At 53.8% G+C, this 16,301-nt stretch overlaps 2 protein-coding genes across 2 annotated transcripts in view; one reads left to right on the forward strand and one right to left on the reverse strand.

Annotated features, from left to right (window-relative positions):
* Positions 1-9,457, reverse strand: part of Atg4b (autophagy related 4B cysteine peptidase) — a 28,721-nt gene extending 19,264 nt beyond the window's left edge. The window contains exons 1-3 of the mRNA XM_070000121.1: positions 9,303-9,457; positions 268-369; positions 89-160 (exon numbers count right to left, since the gene is read on the reverse strand). Coding sequence (XP_069856222.1) covers positions 89-160; positions 268-369; positions 9,303-9,312 — 184 coding nt within the window. The 5' untranslated portion in view covers positions 9,313-9,457. The remainder of the gene's footprint in view (positions 1-88; positions 161-267; positions 370-9,302) is intronic.
* Positions 9,458-9,830: 373 nt separating this feature from the next.
* Positions 9,831-16,301, forward strand: part of Thap4 (THAP domain containing 4) — a 32,387-nt gene continuing 25,916 nt past the window's right edge. Inside the window, exons 1-2 of the mRNA XM_070000252.1 lie at positions 9,831-9,990; positions 12,681-13,819. Of these exons, the coding sequence (XP_069856353.1) occupies positions 9,914-9,990; positions 12,681-13,819 (1,216 nt within the window). The 5' untranslated portion in view covers positions 9,831-9,913. The remainder of the gene's footprint in view (positions 9,991-12,680; positions 13,820-16,301) is intronic.

Genomic DNA, 16,301 nt, shown 5'->3' on the forward strand with positions numbered 1-16,301 from the left:
TGGCATGGAGTTTAAATTGTTCAGTGTAAGATCTCCTCCTTTCCAAAGCACGATGTTGTTGTAGACCGAAGAAAAGTGAGGTGCTTACCAATGGCTGGGAAGTTTCTCCTATACGTAAACCACAGTCTGGACGCCACGTCAGACAGGATCTCGTCCTTCTCTAGGGTTATTTAAAAGAGGGAGACACACACCAAGTCAGACATCATAGGAGGTTGTAGACAGCAATCGCTATCACAAGAGGCTTCCTGCAGAAGCAGAGGCCAGTACCTGTGAAAATGCTGTATTTTCTACCCAGGATCCAAACGGGCTCCGAGGTCTCAGGGAAATCCTCAAACTCGGCAAACCGGAGAGTGTCATAGGTCAGAGTGGCTGTGGAAACCAAAGCGATATGTCGGACTTCCTTAATGGCATAAAATAATACCTAAGAGACCATCCACAGTGCTTCTGTGAAGACAGATTCCAATATAGATTCTTGGGGCTGGGAAGGTGGCTCAGTGGCAGAGTGCTCATCTTGCATGCATGAGGCCCTGGGTTCGATTCCTCAGCACCACATAAGTAAAAAAAGCTGGAAATGGGGCTGTGGCTCAAGTGGTAGAGTGCTAGCCTTGAGTTGAAGAGCTGAGGGACAGCGCCCAGAGTTCAGGCCCCACGACCAACAAAAAAACCAATATAGATTCTTGCAACAAATAGCACACCCCATGTCAGCACTTCCAGTAGCTTTAGTGAGCAAACCTTGTGACTACACAAGACATCCCGTGGGATAGGTCCCTGCTAAGGAGTGGGGACTGAAGTCAGATCTAAGCCACCAAGACAGACTGACAGCTGACAAGAGGAACAACAACAAATAAAGCCCTAGACTAAGGCTTAAAAGGTTACATACCCAAGGTCAACAGTAAACTGAAACCACACCCTTTGTCTCTGCAGACTAGAGGCCATAAAAAGTGTGTGGAGTAAGCACTTGTGGGTAACCTACAGCTTCACAAGTGCAGGTGTGGTGACAAACTCAGAGCCTGGCTGAGCTCAGGGGGTTCCAGGCCACGGTCTCTTGGCTAGGAGGCTGGCTCTAGAAGGGTGGGTACTACTTTTGGGGGGTCTGGAAGCTGGACCCCTTTTGCGTAGTACGCAGAGGAGCCAAGAGGAAAACAGGCCAAAGCCTAGAACGTCTTTATTTTGAGACCAAAGGGCAGTGTCTCCAGCTTTCACATGTACTGCCCACATGCCAGAGGCCAGGTGTCTAACCGACCTGCTCCTGAGACCAAGCACCATCTTAGCTGTTTGCTTCAACCAAGTGAGGAAAGTCCAGAGTCCTCCTGTCCACACACTATGGCTGGAGAAATCCATGTCTGTTTGTTCTCTAAGAGAAGGTGCTGGACAGCAGCACAGTGTGCAGCCCAGGCCAGGAGCAGAGACACACACAGCTTCCGGGCATTCGTGGTGACGCCCTCGCAGCTGCCTTCCCCCCACACTGGGGTTTGAACTTGGACTGGGTGATGGCCCTTAGCTTGTCAGGGTGCCTAAGTGCACCTGCTGCAGAGGTAACCATGCACACAGTGGGGGGCATTCCTGTGCTGTTCACACTCCTCTTGGAAAGGCAGGGGCAGGTCAGCTCTGGTCCCTGGCAGTTAGGGTTTAAATACCAGCTGGGACACTCATAGGTTTTAGGAGCCTGAACCATTTGTCCAACTTCTTTTTTTTTGTCGGTCGTGGGGCTTGAACTCTGGGCCTGGGCACTATTATTCAGCTCTTCAGCTCAAGGTGAGCACTCTACAGCTTGAGCCACAGCACTGCTTCCAGTTTTCTGGTAGTTTATTGGAGATAAGAGTCTCACTAATGCTGGGCGCCAGTGGCTCACGCCTGTAATCCTAGCTACTCAGGAGGCTGAGATCTGTGGATCGTGATTCAAAGCCAACCCAGGTGGGAAAGTCCATGAGACTCTTATCTCCAATAAACCACCAGAAAACCGGAAGTGGCGCTGTGGCTCAAGAGGTAGAGCACTTGCCTAAGAGGTAGAGCACTTGCCTTCAGCTGAAGAGCTGAGGGACAGCGCCCAGGCCCAGAGTTCAAGCCCCAGGACAAAAAAAAAAAAAAAAAAAGAGTCTCACAGACTTTCCTGCCTGTGCTGGCTTTGAACCATGATCCTTAGATCTCAGCCTGAGTAGCTAGGATTACAGGTGTGAGCCACCGGCACCTGGCCATTTGTTCAAATTCTGAGTGTGGAAAATACCTTGTCCATGAAATGTGATAACAGGGTACTCTGCCACACATCTGTGAAGCTTCCATGAAAGATTTTCTGGGCAGTGCTCACCAGCAGAGAAGGGAGCTGGTGTCATTACTACCGGTTGTGGCAGCACATTTATCTTTCCTGTGCCCAGAAAGTTTAATTGTATGCAGCTACCTTCCAGTCACACACCCCAACCATAGAGCGAGGTCGGTCCACCCGTAGAGGGCATCAGGGGCTCTGCAGACACCCCAACCATAGAGCGAGGGCGGTCCACCCGTGGTGGGCATCAGGGGCTCTGCAGACACCCCAACCATAGAGCGAGGGCGGTCCACCCGTGGTGGGCATCAGGGGCTCTGCAGACACCCCAACCATAGAGCGAGGGCGGTCCACCCATAGAGGGCATCAGGCGCTCTGCAGACACCCCAACCATAGAGCGAGGGCGGTCCACCCGTAGAGGGCATCAGGCGCTCTGCAGACACCCCAACCATAGAGCGAGGGCGATCCACCAGTAGAGGGCATCAGGCGCTCTGCAGACACCCCAACCATAGAGCGAGGGCAGTCCACCCGTGGTGGGCATCAGGCGCTCTGCGGGAGCTCTGCAGCACAGCTGTGTGCACCGTCCTAGAACTCTGCTCTTACACATCACCCCTGTCTACTTTCAGAAACATGCCAACCATGCTGCTCAGTCACCTTGAATAAAGCTCAATTTTATCCCTCCTGGCTTTTACATACCATTATTTCTGCACATGATTATAAAAGCTAAGTTGGAATGAATTAAAGTCCATGCCTATCTTATCTTTCCAAGAAGCTGGAAAACGTCATGATACCCCTGGCCCTGTAAAGCCACCTCTGGTCTTCAGAAAGCATGCTGTTCATTGGTTTCTGGGTTTCATCCAATAGACAGGACCCAGAAGGGAAAGGATAAAGCAACCCTGTGGAATGTCAACTAACAATACTGCAGGAGAGCAATGCCATATTGTTGGAATACTGTCCTCAGATCTGAGGCCATTTCAAGGAATCAATCAGGGTCTCCTACCTGGAATCCCTAGAGAGGTGAAGAAACCTGCCATTAAGGACCATGGGGCTGGGAAGGTGGCTCAGTGGTAGAGCACTTGCCTCGCATGCATGAGGCCCTGGGTTCAATTCCTCAGCACCACATAAGCAGAAAAAGCTGGAAGTGGTGCTGTGGCTCAAGTGGTAGGGTGCTAGCCTTGAGCTGAAGAGCTGAGGGACAGTGCCCAGGCCGAGTTCAGCACCCAGGCTCAGAGTTCAAGCCCCACGACCGACAAAAAAAAAAAAAAAAAAGGACCACATTGCTGAGTCGATAAACACTTATTAGCTAGAATCAGACAAGGAAACAGATGAAGAGTTTGCTGATAACTCGGTTTTCCATGCTACAGATATAGGTAGGTAGATAGACAGACAGACGAACAGACAGACAGACAGATAGATATAAAGGAAGAACACTAGTGGACAAGAAAGCAGAGAAAAAGACTCACTCTGAAAGTAAGGTCTTAATGCCTGAGCAGCTTTGCAATTGAGACTCTCTACCACCAAAGCAGCAAAATGCAGAACATGCAAATTTCTTAGGTTTATTAGCAAATGTTATAGTTGAGGAAGCCAACTTCAGAGTGAAAATAATAAGAGGCATTCCATTAACTTCAAACACATCGCCAAATCTCCCACTGTAACCATGAAAATTACGGGTTGTGCAGCACTATTAACCAACAGCCAGCTTGGGGATGAAGAAATACCCAGGGAGTGAAACCATAAAGTTTTGCTACTGCCAGCTTCACAGGAGTCACAAAGCAGCAGCACCCAATGTTGCCCCTCTCTGTTCCATGTGGAAAGAACTATGCAGACCTTCCCCCTGCCCTCCCCCGGGGTCATGCCCTCCCCCGGGGTCCGTCTCATCTGCCTCAGTGGCAGCCATGCTGTGTGCCGCCCACAGGCTCCTCCCACCACACCCAGCTCACGGCCCACAGGAAACTGTGAGCACAAGCATCTGTACATCACAGACTTGAAGGCATCCCTAGTCATAGAACCAGAGATAAGACGCCATCAAGAATGATTCCTACAAGTAACGTTTTTGTGCCTCAGTTCCCTCCCTGGTGAAATGGAAACAATTGCGCTTTCCTAACAAGGCTGGGGAGAGGAGCTGTGAACCCACTGAGAGCGCACTAACCGTGCTTTCTGGGCCAGCCGTGGTGATGAGTTAGGACACAGTGTGGAAGGATTACATTCTGTCCCCAAACTCAGAAGTGTTGACAACTAGTACAATGCAAAGAAGAACTGAACAAATGTCAATTTTTAGAAAAAACAAATTCAACTATATATAAATTTTGCTTAAAAAAGACATAGCTGCATTTTTTGGGGGGAGAGAGGTCAGTCATGGGGCCTGAACTCTGGGCCTGGGCGCTGTCCCTCAGCTCTTCAGCTCAAGGTGAGCACTCTATCACTTGAGCCACAGCACCACTTCCGGTTTTCTGGTGGTTAATTGGAGATAAGTCTCACGGACTCTCCTGCCAGGGCTGGCTTTGAACCGTGATCCTCATATCTCAGCCTCCTCAGTAGCTAGGATGACAGGCATGAGCCACTAGCGACCAGCCCAATATGTCTGCATTTAAAGGGCAGAAGCCAGGAGCACTAGCCTTGAGCTGAGGGACAGCGCCCAGGCCCAGAGTTCAGGCCTCATGACACACACACACACACACACACACACACACACACACACACACACACACACACACACACACACACACACACACACACACACACACACACACACACACACACACACACACGAGCCACTAGCGACCAGCCCAATATGTCTGCATTTAAAGGGCAGAAGCCAAGAGCACTAGCCTTGAGCTGAGGGACAGCGCCCAGGCCCAGAGTTCAGGCCTCATGACACACACACACACACACACACACACACACACACACACACACACACACACACACACACACACACACACACACACACACACACACACACACACACACACACACACACACACACAGATTGCATGTAGGAGAAAACCAATCAAAATTTTGGTTAAAAGTCAAGAAACTAGAAAACACTGCTTTGATGAAGATGCTGGACAGAATGTCCACATTAAAACCCACTGCTTTGTAGCAAGCAGCCCAGTCACTAATATCTTATGCTAACAAACTAGACTTACATTTTGTATCAGCTCTAAGAACTACAATTCTTTCTTTCTTTCTTTTTTTTTTGCCGGTCGTGGGGCCTGAACTCTGGGTCTGGGTGCTGTCCCTCAGCTCTTCAGCTCTACCACTGGAGCCACAGCGCCACTTCCGGCTTTTTCTGTTTATATGGTGCTAAGGAATCGAATCCAGGGCCTCATGCTTGCAAGGCAAGCACTCTACCGCTGAGCCACCTTCCCAGCCCAAGAACTACAATTCTTGTACTGACTGTTTCTTTATCCAAAATGTTTAGGACCAGATTTTCAAAATATTTGTATAGCTATATCTTGGGAATACGTCAGAAATCTGAGCATAAAATCCATTTATGTTTCATCTATATCTATATAGACAGCCTAAGTAATTTTATAAAAATACTTTCAGTATGATTGTGGGGTATTTTGTTTTGTTGAGACATCATCTTGCTGCATAGTCCAGGCTGAATTTGTGATGCTCTTGTCTTTATATCCCAAATGCTGGGGTGAATGCCTAAAGATAGTCAGTGTCTGTCTATATTTCTTTCTCTTTTGCAGGGTGAAGGATGCTACATTTCCAGCAATTTGTCATGTGAGCTCAGGTGTGCAGTTTTTCCATTTATGACATCAGGTCAGCACTAAAAGCTTTAGATTTTGGAGCCTTTTGGATTTTGAATGTCTGAACTAGAAATGCTCACCATGTAGTAGGGAATAGTTAAGTTGTTCACGGAAGTTCCGCCTCACCAACTACCACGCATGACAGACACGATGTGACAGAGCATGGGAGATGTAAGCATCAGACACAGGGTTTGTTCCCAAGTACAGACAGTGCAGCTCCTTAGGTCTTGGCCTGAGTGGCTCTTAGAATCAGGAGACTATTTCTAAAAACAGCGCTGGGGATGGGTAGAAAACACAACTAAACTGCATCTGCCTGCCACCTTGCACATCAGCAGCCCTGGGCTCCTTCCCGGCCTACACTCGGATCCGAAGCAACCTCATCTGACGTAGCACCTGCACACGTCTGTCTCCCATTCGCCTATTCTCTTAGCTTCAAGCCTATGGAACCAATACTTGTACGTGCCATCAACTCATATTCATCACACACAAAACCAAAGCCCGGGCAGTTCTCCATCAAGCAGGGCCTCCTCACCCAAGCTTCTCAGCTCAGTTATGAAATCTTGCTTTCTTTCACTGTTTCTACCCTTCCCTCAGCTTCCAACCTGTAAACAACTCCTAAAGCCTGGGCCTTACCCACACAATAAGAAGGCAAGCCTCTCTCCACCCTAATTAACTCTTTGCCCGCCTCCCTGGCCTCCAGGCTTCTGACCTTGCCTCTGCCAGACAGTCTCCAGAGAGAGCAAGCCACACCTCAGTCTAATAATGTTGCTTCTCTTCTCAGCACCTTCCGAAGGATCGATCACATGGCCACCCTCCACTCCAGCTTCTCGGTAACGGGGTCTCTGGACTTGGGCACACTCACCCCTGATGCTCCTCAATCAGTCTACTTGCCCTTCCTCCGGCACCATTTCTGGGTCTTGGTCAGAATGTAACCTTCAAAATGAGACCGTAAGCCAGGCACGGGTGGCTCACATCTGTAATCCTAGCTACTCAGGAGGCTGAGATCTGAGATTGTAGTTCAAAGCCAGCATAGGCAGGAAACTCTGTGAGACTCTTATTTCCAATGAACCATCAGAAAACCAGAAGTGGCGCTGTGGCTCAAGTGGTAGAGCGCTAGCCTTGAGCTGAAGAGCTGAGGGACAGCATCCAGGCTAGAGTTCAAGCCCCACAACCGACAAAAACAAACAAAAAGCCAAAATGAGACCTTTCCTAGCCATGACGGCTACATTTCCAATCTACTACTGCAGGTCCTACAATACCTCTCACCCCCTGCCTCCAGGGAAATGACGAGGGGGGGAGGGGCAGGGACAGGATGATGACATGACCAGTGTTCTCGGCACTTCTTTGTTCTTTTCTGGTACTGGTCCAGAGCTTGAACTCAGGGCCCAGGCACTGTCCCTGAGCTTCTTTTGCTTAGGCTAGGACTCTATCACTTAACACACAGCTAGCTCCACTTCCAGCTTTTGGGCAGTTCATTGGAGATAAGAGTCCCAGGAACTTTCCTGCCCAGGCTAGCTTCACCGTGAGCCTCAGATCTCAGTCACCTTGAGTAGAGAGGATTATAGGTATGAACCACTGGTGCCTGGCTTATTTTGTCCATTTCTCTAGTCCTAGGGCCTAGAACAATGTCTGGCAGTCAATAATAGATGTAGCTTATGAGCATTTATAAGAACCACCAAAAACTACTACACGTGCTGGAAGAAAACAATCTTCAAGGACTCCAGGGATCAAGGGAAGATGGACCATAAAAGGATATTCAGCATTTTATGTCAGAAGGAAAATCATCCCATCAAACTCTTAAACCAGTGGGAAACCCTTTTTCTGCCAAAAGCCATTTGTGTATTTACAACATCCTTCCTGAGCCATACAAACTAATCAGTTTAGGCAGGCAGCCTCTGGTGGCTGATAGAAACCTACTATCTGTCCCTTCATGTACCAAATGATTTCTGTGGCCTAACACATCCCAGTCAGAGGTTCTCCACCCCTGCCCTAAAAACATCCTTTCTCTTTCTTTCTTTCTTTTTTTGGATGCCCCTCTTGGGGCTTGACTTTAGCGCCAGGGTGCTGTCTCTGAGCTGCTTTTGCTCAAGGCTGGTGCTCTACCACTTGAGCCGCACTGCCAATTCCAGCTTTTGCTGAGTGGCTTATTGGAGGTAAAGTGTCCTATGAAAGTTCTAGCCTCGGCTGGCTTTGAATCTCGATCCTCAGACCTCAGCCTCCGGGTGGCTAGGATTACAGGTGAGAGCCACCAGTGCCCACTTCCTCAAATGTTTTAATCAGCAACAACACAGGCCTAAAAACCCAAACTTCTTTTCTACCTTGATCCCACAAGTACTACTGGAGTCAGTAAGGTATTGTCAAGTGACCACGTGGTTGTATTCGTAGCATTTACATTTACGTGAAATTTGGTTACACGACGGGTGCACCCGCCCGTTTCTCTCCTAGGAATAGCCTTAGGGACAAACACCGATGCCTAAACAGTAGACGAGCAAAGGGCTGCAAGCCTTCTTCCAGCCCAAGGCCCAGCAACAAGGCGTCTGGTGCCCACCGCTCAAGACATAAGGCCTGGCAACCCGCAGCCCCGGCGGCCCCGCGCCTGGCACCGACCCGCACCTCCGAGTGTCCGCCGGCAAAGGCGAATGCAGACGGGCGGAGCTCGCGGACGGCCGGTCCGGCCGCCTCTCCGCGCCGCGTCCCGGCCCCGTCTCGCCGGCTTCCCGGCCCGGAGCGCGCGGAGTGCGGGCGGCCGGGGCAGCCGGGCCGGGCCGGGCCGGGCGGGGCGCGCGGAGTGCGGTGCGGGCAGCCGGGGCAGCCGGGCGGGGCGCGCGGAGTGCGGTGCGGGCAGCCGGGGCAGCCGGGGCAGCCGGGCGGGGCGCGCGGAGTGCGGTGCGGGCAGCCCCGCAGCTCCGCGCTCCGCCGGCCGCAGACGACGCCCGGGTTGGCGGCAGGTGGTTGAATGTAACAACAAGAGGTGGAGCCGCGACGGACAACTTCCACCGAGTTACGGCGCTCCCCGGCTCCGCTCGGCCGGCCGGGCCCCTGCGCGCGCGCCCGGCAGCCACAGCCGCGAGGCCCGGAGGCCGCCCGCCCTCCCCGCGCCGGGCCGGGAGGACCGAGGGGCGCCGGCGGCCCGGCAAGGCCGGGGCCGGGACGCGGCGCGGAGAGGCGGCCCGACCGGCCGTCCGGGCGCCCTCCGCGAGCTCCGCCGCCGGGCGGGCCCCGCGAGCCTCGGGCGGCGGGCCGGGCCGGGGCCGGGGCGGGGGCCCGCTCCCCGCCCTCCTCACCTGCGTCCATCTTCGCCGGCCGGCCGCGGACTGACCCCGGCGTCGCCCCGACAGGCCGCCGGGCGACGCGGCGACGGAAAGCCGCGGGGGCCAAGCGCGCGAGGACCGGGCGCGGGCGGCGGAAGCGCGGGCGCCGCCATCTCGGCGTACGGCGGCGCGGCGGCGGAGGCGGGGCCGGACGCCGGAGGCGCGAGGCGGGGCCGCGGCCGCCCTGACGGGACCCGGCGCCGGGTGCGGCGCTGCGCCCCTCCGAGGACCCCGGGGCCCGGCCGGCGCGACGGGCTCGGCCGGGCGGGCGCGGCCATCTTGTCGTACGGACGGCCGCTCGCGCATGCCGCCGGACGCACTCGGCCTCGGGGCGGCTCCCGCGCCCGCCGCCCGCCCGCCCGGCCGCCCGCCCGCCGCCGCCGCCGCGCCGCCCCGCGGCCCCGCGCCGAGCCCCGGCTGCCCGGGCGCCGCCCGCGGCGGGCGGCCGCGCGCCGCCATCTTGCCGTACGGCGCAGCCGCGACCCACGTCCCGAGCCGTGTCGCCGCGCTCCCTCGGGGCGGGCCGGGCCGGCGGGCGGGCGGCGAGGGCCAGAGCCCGGCGGCGCGCTGGGCCGGAGCCCGCGATGGTGATCTGCTGCGCGGCCGTGAACTGCTCCAACCGGCAGGGCAAGGGCGAGAAGCGCGCCGTCTCCTTCCACAGGTACGCGGCCCGCCACGCCCCCGCCGCGGCCCGCCGGGCCCGCGGGGAAACTGAGGCCGCGCGCCGGCCTCCGGGGCTGGGGGCCCCGAGCCGGGCCCGGGCGCGGCGGCCCGGCGCTGTGTGACCTTGGCCCGGCCGCCGTCTCTGAGCCGGGCGCCGCGGGCGGCGGGGCCGCCGGGAGGCCCCCGGGACGCCGTTCAACTCCCGCGGCGGCCGGGCCCCGTCCCGGGCCCGCCCGGCCCCCGTGGCGGGTCCCCCCGGCCCCGCAGCGCGATCGGGCGCGGCGCGTCCGCGGGGGACCGGCCCTCCCGGGCTCGGGGCCCCGGCGCGGGCGGCGCGGTGGTCCCGCGGGCGCGGCTCCACTTCCTGCCTCGGCGGCCGGCGGGGTCCGCGGCCCGCGCCGGGGCCGGGGCCGGGGCCGGGCCGAGCACGCCGGGCGGGCCGGGCGCCGTCCGCGGCCGCCACCCCGGGGCGCGCGGGGTCCGCGCCCTGCGAGCCGCGGCACGGAGCGCCGGGGCCGGGAGTAAGTTCCCGAGCCGGGCGCCGGCGCGCGCCGTCCGGGGAAGTTCTCGGCGTGGGCCCGCGGCCGCGCCCCGCGCCCCGACGGCCCCGCGCGACGGCGCTGCTCTGGAGAACGCGGCCGCGGGCTCCACAACGGGCCGGGCCCCGGGCGGGGAGGCCGCGGTGGGGCTCGCGCGGAGAGGGGACCCCCGGCCGGGACCCCTGTCCCCCCCCCACCGGGACCCCTGCCCCCCCTCCCCGCCGGGACCCCTGCCCGCCCCCCCCCCCCAGCGTGCAGTGGGGTCTGAGCCAGCTCCAGTACACATCCTGTCTCTCCGAAGACGTGATCACTACATTATCTTTCTTGATAATCAGGAAGAAAGGACACCCAGAATCTCTAGAAGCTAGTTAATTGTGGCGTAAGACACGGCATAAAATTCTTGCGCTCAGCAGCTGAACCACGCCTCCAGTCCCTTACTTTGTGGTGACAGTCCTCGGGCTTGAACTCACAGGGCCTGGGCACTGTCCCTGGGCTTTTACTGCTCAAGGCTAGTGCTCTACCACTTGAGCCACTGGTCCACTTCTTGCTTTTTGGTAGTTAATTGGAGATTAGAATCTCCTGGGCCTGTTCATCCTAGGAGGCTGAGACCTGAGGAGCCCGGTTCAAAGCCAGCTTGGGCAGGAAAGTGTGTGAGACATGGCCCGTAAGTTACTCAGAAAAAAGCAGAAGTCACTCTGTGGTTCAAGTGGTAGAGCACTAACCAGGCCCAGATTTCAAGCGCCAGGACTGGGGGGTGAGGGGTGGAGGGAGAGACTTTTATGGATTTACCTGCCCAGGCTGGCTTGAAACTGAGATCTTCAGACCTGATTGCTGAGTAACTAGGATTACAGGTATGAGCCACTGGTGCCCAGCTCCTAAACATTTTTGGTTTACAGTTCATGGGACTACATGCATGCATATTATTGAGTAACCATCACCACCATCTATTCCTATAACTCTTTTTATCTTAGGAAGCCGAAACTCTTGTTCCTGTTCCTATTCATCATGACCCCAACTTCCCTCCCCTTGCTTCCCACCCCCAACAACTGCTTTAGTTTGTCTATATGAACTTGACTGCTCTCAGTAGCCTATATAGGTATCCTACTGTGTTTGTTGGAGCACATGTAGTATTTATCCACTTGTGACTGGCTTATTGTATAAAAAGTGTGTATACATACACACACACATATATATATATATAAAATGTCCCTATACTTCACCCAGTCTGGGGGAGTCTTGTGGTGGAAGCACAGAGGATCAAGGAACTATAGCTTCTGAGTCGTCGTCTAGAGCTGGTTCCCATGTGCTTAGCTTCCTGGGCCACAGCTAGGGCTGGCACCAGGCTGGACACCTGGGATGTTTCCCTAGCTTCTTGATCCCCATCTCTGGTAGTCACTTCCTGGCTTCCCAGTGGGGGGGGGGGGGAGGGTCAGCAGTCCTGGTTTTAATGCCCATAGCCCTGCCTTCTAGGTACTACAAAGGGCCAATCACTGGTCAGCTTCTTGGAGTTATTTCCTGTTGTCCAGACACTATCCTGCCTCTTTGTATCCTCTGTACTCATTTGCCACCACCGGGAAGACCCTTATGCTTCGCTCCTATCTGCCTTGCAGATTTGGGCTCCTCCAGGGTAGCAGAGATCTTCCCTCTTTCTTTCCATTCCAGTAATGACTTGCAATAGAAGATGGTTTTAATGTCCTTAAATTATCTTGAAGCAGATGAAGTCAATATAAGTTTAGATGCTTGTAAGAAATACTTGTTTCAATTTTATAGTTGGTAGTTTTAGGAGTCAGGATTTTACTAGTATACATTAATGTATAAGGAAGATTCAGGGTGATTTCTTTTTTTTTTTTTTTTTTTGGTCGGTCGCGGGGCTTGAACTCTGGGCCTACGCTCTTCAGCTCAAGGCGAGTGCTCTACCACTTGAGCCACAGCGCCACTTCCTCATGGTGATATTTTTATATGTACAGACCGCGCATCCCCCCAAAACCCACCCCTTCTAAAACTCTCCCTTACCCTCTTTACCCTTCTTAAGAGTTTCAATAGGTTTCATTGTTTTGTTTTCAGAATTCAGATGAATGTCTTTGACCATATTTGTTGTTATTCACCAGGGAGAAACATTTAGTAATTTCTAATTATTTGTGTCCCACAGGTTCCCCTTAAAGGACTCAAAACGCCTGATCCAGTGGTTAAAAGCTGTTCAGAGGGATAACTGGACCCCCACTAAGTACTCATTCCTCTGTAGCGAACATTTCACCAAAGACAGCTTTTCCAAAAGGCTGGAGGACCAGCACCGCCTACTCAAGCCCACCGCGGTACCCTCCATCTTCCACCTCTCAGAGAAGAAGAGGGGGGCTGGAAGCCATGGCCGAACTAGAAGAAAGGACACCAGCAAGGCCTCGGGGAGCGTGAGGGGACCCACAAACATCACAGCTGGGAAAGGAGGCGCAGGGTCCTCTTCCTCTGGTGAAAATCCAATGGCCAAGCCAGAGTCAGGCAAGCTGAAGCGACCAGCCCTGCACGGTGACACCACACCTGAGGCCGCCACAGAAGCTGTCCGTTGGGAGCAGGAGCAGCAGTCTTTGGAAAGAACTCCAGGAGCTAGGATGATCACTCCAGTGATAGGCAGCCAGGCAGAGGCTGGCCATCAGAATGCCACGTCCCTGGCGGACGTGAGTGGGGCAGACAAGAGTGGCATCTCCATGGACGACTTTACCCCGCCAGGGTCCGGGGCTTGCAAGTTCATAGGCTCTCTTCATTCTTACAGTTTCTCCTCCAAGCACACTCGAGAGAGGCCATCTGTCCCTCGAGACCCTATAGACCGAAAGAGACCGAAGAGAGATGTGGAGCCAAGCTGCAGCGGGAATAACCTGGGGCCTGACAAGAGTGTGGCCCAGAGCCCCCCGAGGTCCTCACTCACAGCAACACCTCAGAAGCCTTCCCAGAGCTCCTCTGCCCCTCCAAACGATGTCACCCCGAAGCCGGCCGCAGAAGCGGTGCAGAGCGAGCACAGCGATGCCAGCCCCATGTCCATCAATGAGGTCATCCTGTCGGCATCCGGGGCCTGCAAGCTCATCGACTCCCTGCACTCCTACTGCTTCTCCTCTCGGCAGAACAAGAGCCAGGTGTGCTGCCTGAGGGAACAGGTGGAAAAGAAGAATGGCGAGCTGAAGAGTCTTCGGCAGAGGGTCAGCCGCTCCGACAGCCAGGTGCGCAAGCTGCAGGAGAAGCTGGATGAGCTGAGGAGGGCGAGCTTCCCCTACCTGAGTGGCCTGCTGCCCCCCGGTCGCGGTCAGTACCCAGCGCGCGCTCCCCCGCTTCCTGCCAGCTAGGAGGGTTCTTCCTGAAATGTCCTCTGTGGCCACGTGTTCTCTGCAGTCTCAGGAGGGGCTCTGCTAAGAAGCCACACTTCATATACCCAGGGAACACAGGTTAGAAGGCTGATCTCACTTGCAGTCACAAGAGGCTCTGCACCTGGGAGATTTCGCATTCCCATACGGTGAGGGAGGCCTGCACGGCTCAGCACAAAGTGCTTCTGCTGCCCATTTATTTGGACATAGTTCTGGCCAAACTCTTAGAATAAAAGTCTAGGAAGCTGGGCGCTGGTGGCTCATGCTTATAATCCTAGCTACTCGGGAGGCTGAGATCTGAGGATCGCAGGTCAAAACCAGCCCAGGCAGGAAAGTCGGTGAGAGTCTTATGTCCAATAAATTACTCAAAAAAAAAAAAAAAAATACTGGAAGTGGAGCTGTGACTCAAGTAGTAGAAGAAAAGGCTTAGGGACAGCCCTCAGACCCTGAGTTCAAGCCCCAGGACTGGGACAAAAAAGTAAAATAAGCAAATTGGAGCCAGGTGCTGGTGGCTCACGCCTGTAACCCTAGCTACTCAGGAGGCTGAGATCTGAGGACTGCAGTTCTAAGCCAGATCAGGGGAAAGTCTGTGAGACTCTTATCTCCAGTTAACCACAAGAAAATCAGAAGTGACTCTGTGGCTGAAGTGGTAGAGTGCTACCCTTGAGCAAAAGAGCTCATGGACAGTGCCCAGACTCCCAGCTTAAGCCCCACGACAAAGTAAATAAAAGGATAGTAGCCAGGTGCTATTGGTCACTCTTATAATTCTAGCTACTCAGGAGCTTGAGATCTAAGGTTCACAGTTTGGAGCCAGACTGGGCAGGAAAATCTGTGAGATTCTTATCTCCACTAAACTACCAAGAAAGCTGTAAGTGTCACTCTGGCTCAATTGGTACAGTACTATTATCCTTGAGCAAAATAACTTTAGGGACTATGCCCAAGCTCTGGGTTCAAGCCCCAGGACTGGCCCAAAACAAAACAAAAAAAGGAAATTTCTTTTTAATAATAATGCAGCTGGGTGCCAGTGGCTTATATCTATAACCCTAGCTACTCAGAAGGGTAAAATCTGAGGACTGAGGCTTGAAGCCATCCTGGGCCAAAAAAGCTAAGCGATTCTATCTTCAATTAGCCAGCAAAATGCCTTAGTGGTCATCCTCATTCCAGAGCTATGAAAGAAAGAAAAGGTGCATCTTGTAGTAGAAAAAAACGCCTTAGTGGAGCCACGCCTCAAGTGGTGGTGGATCAGCCCTGAGTGACAGTGTGGGGGGCGGAAGTCGAGCCCCACGACCAACACGTGCACACACAGTGGTGTGTTGTCTCTAGGACAACTTTCTTTACTTCTACAAACATGTTATCCTTGTGCAAATAGGTAGAGTATATCTGTATATTTGCTGTGTTTCTGGGTTCCCCCTCTTTTACTGTTGAGTACTTTAAAACTTGATTTTTAGGTCCACTATATATTAATGACTGTCCTTTGTTATGGGAAAGGCATTTTCTTTTTTTCTTTTTTTTTTTTTTTGCCAGTCGTGGGGCCTGAACTCTGGGCCTGGGCACTGTCCCTCAGCTCTTCAGCTCAAGGCTAGCGCTCTACCACTTGAGCCACAGCGCCACTTCCAGCTTTTTCTGCTTATGTGGTGCTGAGGAATCGAATCCAGGGCCTCATGCATGCAAGGCAAGCGCTCTTTCACTGAGCCACCTTCCCAGCCTCGGGAAAGGCATTTTCTTAGTGCATTGTGCGTTTCATTTGTTGTCAATGAACATATGGTTAACACTTCAGGCTAATGAGTTTCAGGGCCTTCTGTACTGGCAGAGAAACAGAAAAAACTAAGAGATAAGTTTCCAGGCCACCTTGAAAAGAGAGCAGCCAGTGGAGTTGAGTCCAGTTGGTATACAAGTACACTGTATCCTTAAAATTCTAGGTTGCTTTTGTAGTTTTCACACTTAATGTTACTCTTTGTATATTTTTCTGTTCTTGGACTTCCAAAGTTTGTAACTAGTATATTTTTTTCCAAATAAGTAGTCCTGACTTTATCTACATTGTTTCTCCTTTCTCCATCTGAGTATATTTCCCCACAGCTGTGATTGAGGCTTGGACACTATCCTAGTATGTTTCCTGACAGCTGTGATTGAGGCTTGGTTGTTCTCTGCACTGGCCTTACCCTGGATTTGCTCCTGTCGTTTGGGCCTCAATTCACTCTTTGTTTTGTGCCAGTCCTAGGTCTTGAACTCAGGGCTGGGCACCATCCCTGAGCATCTTTGGCTCAAAGCTAGTATTCTACCACTTGAGCCATAGTGCCACTTCCAACTTTTTCCAAGTAGTTCATTGGAGATAAGAATGTGATGGACTTTCCTGCCTGGGCTGGCTTCAAACTTCGATCCTCAGATCCCAGCCTCCTAAGTAGCTAGGATTACAGATGTGAGCC

This window comes from Dipodomys merriami, unplaced genomic scaffold (assembly GCF_024711535.1).
Source record: "Dipodomys merriami isolate MVZ:Mamm:240054 unplaced genomic scaffold, mDipMer1.0.p SCAF_1, whole genome shotgun sequence".
Taxonomy (NCBI): Eukaryota; Metazoa; Chordata; class Mammalia; order Rodentia; family Heteromyidae; genus Dipodomys; species Dipodomys merriami.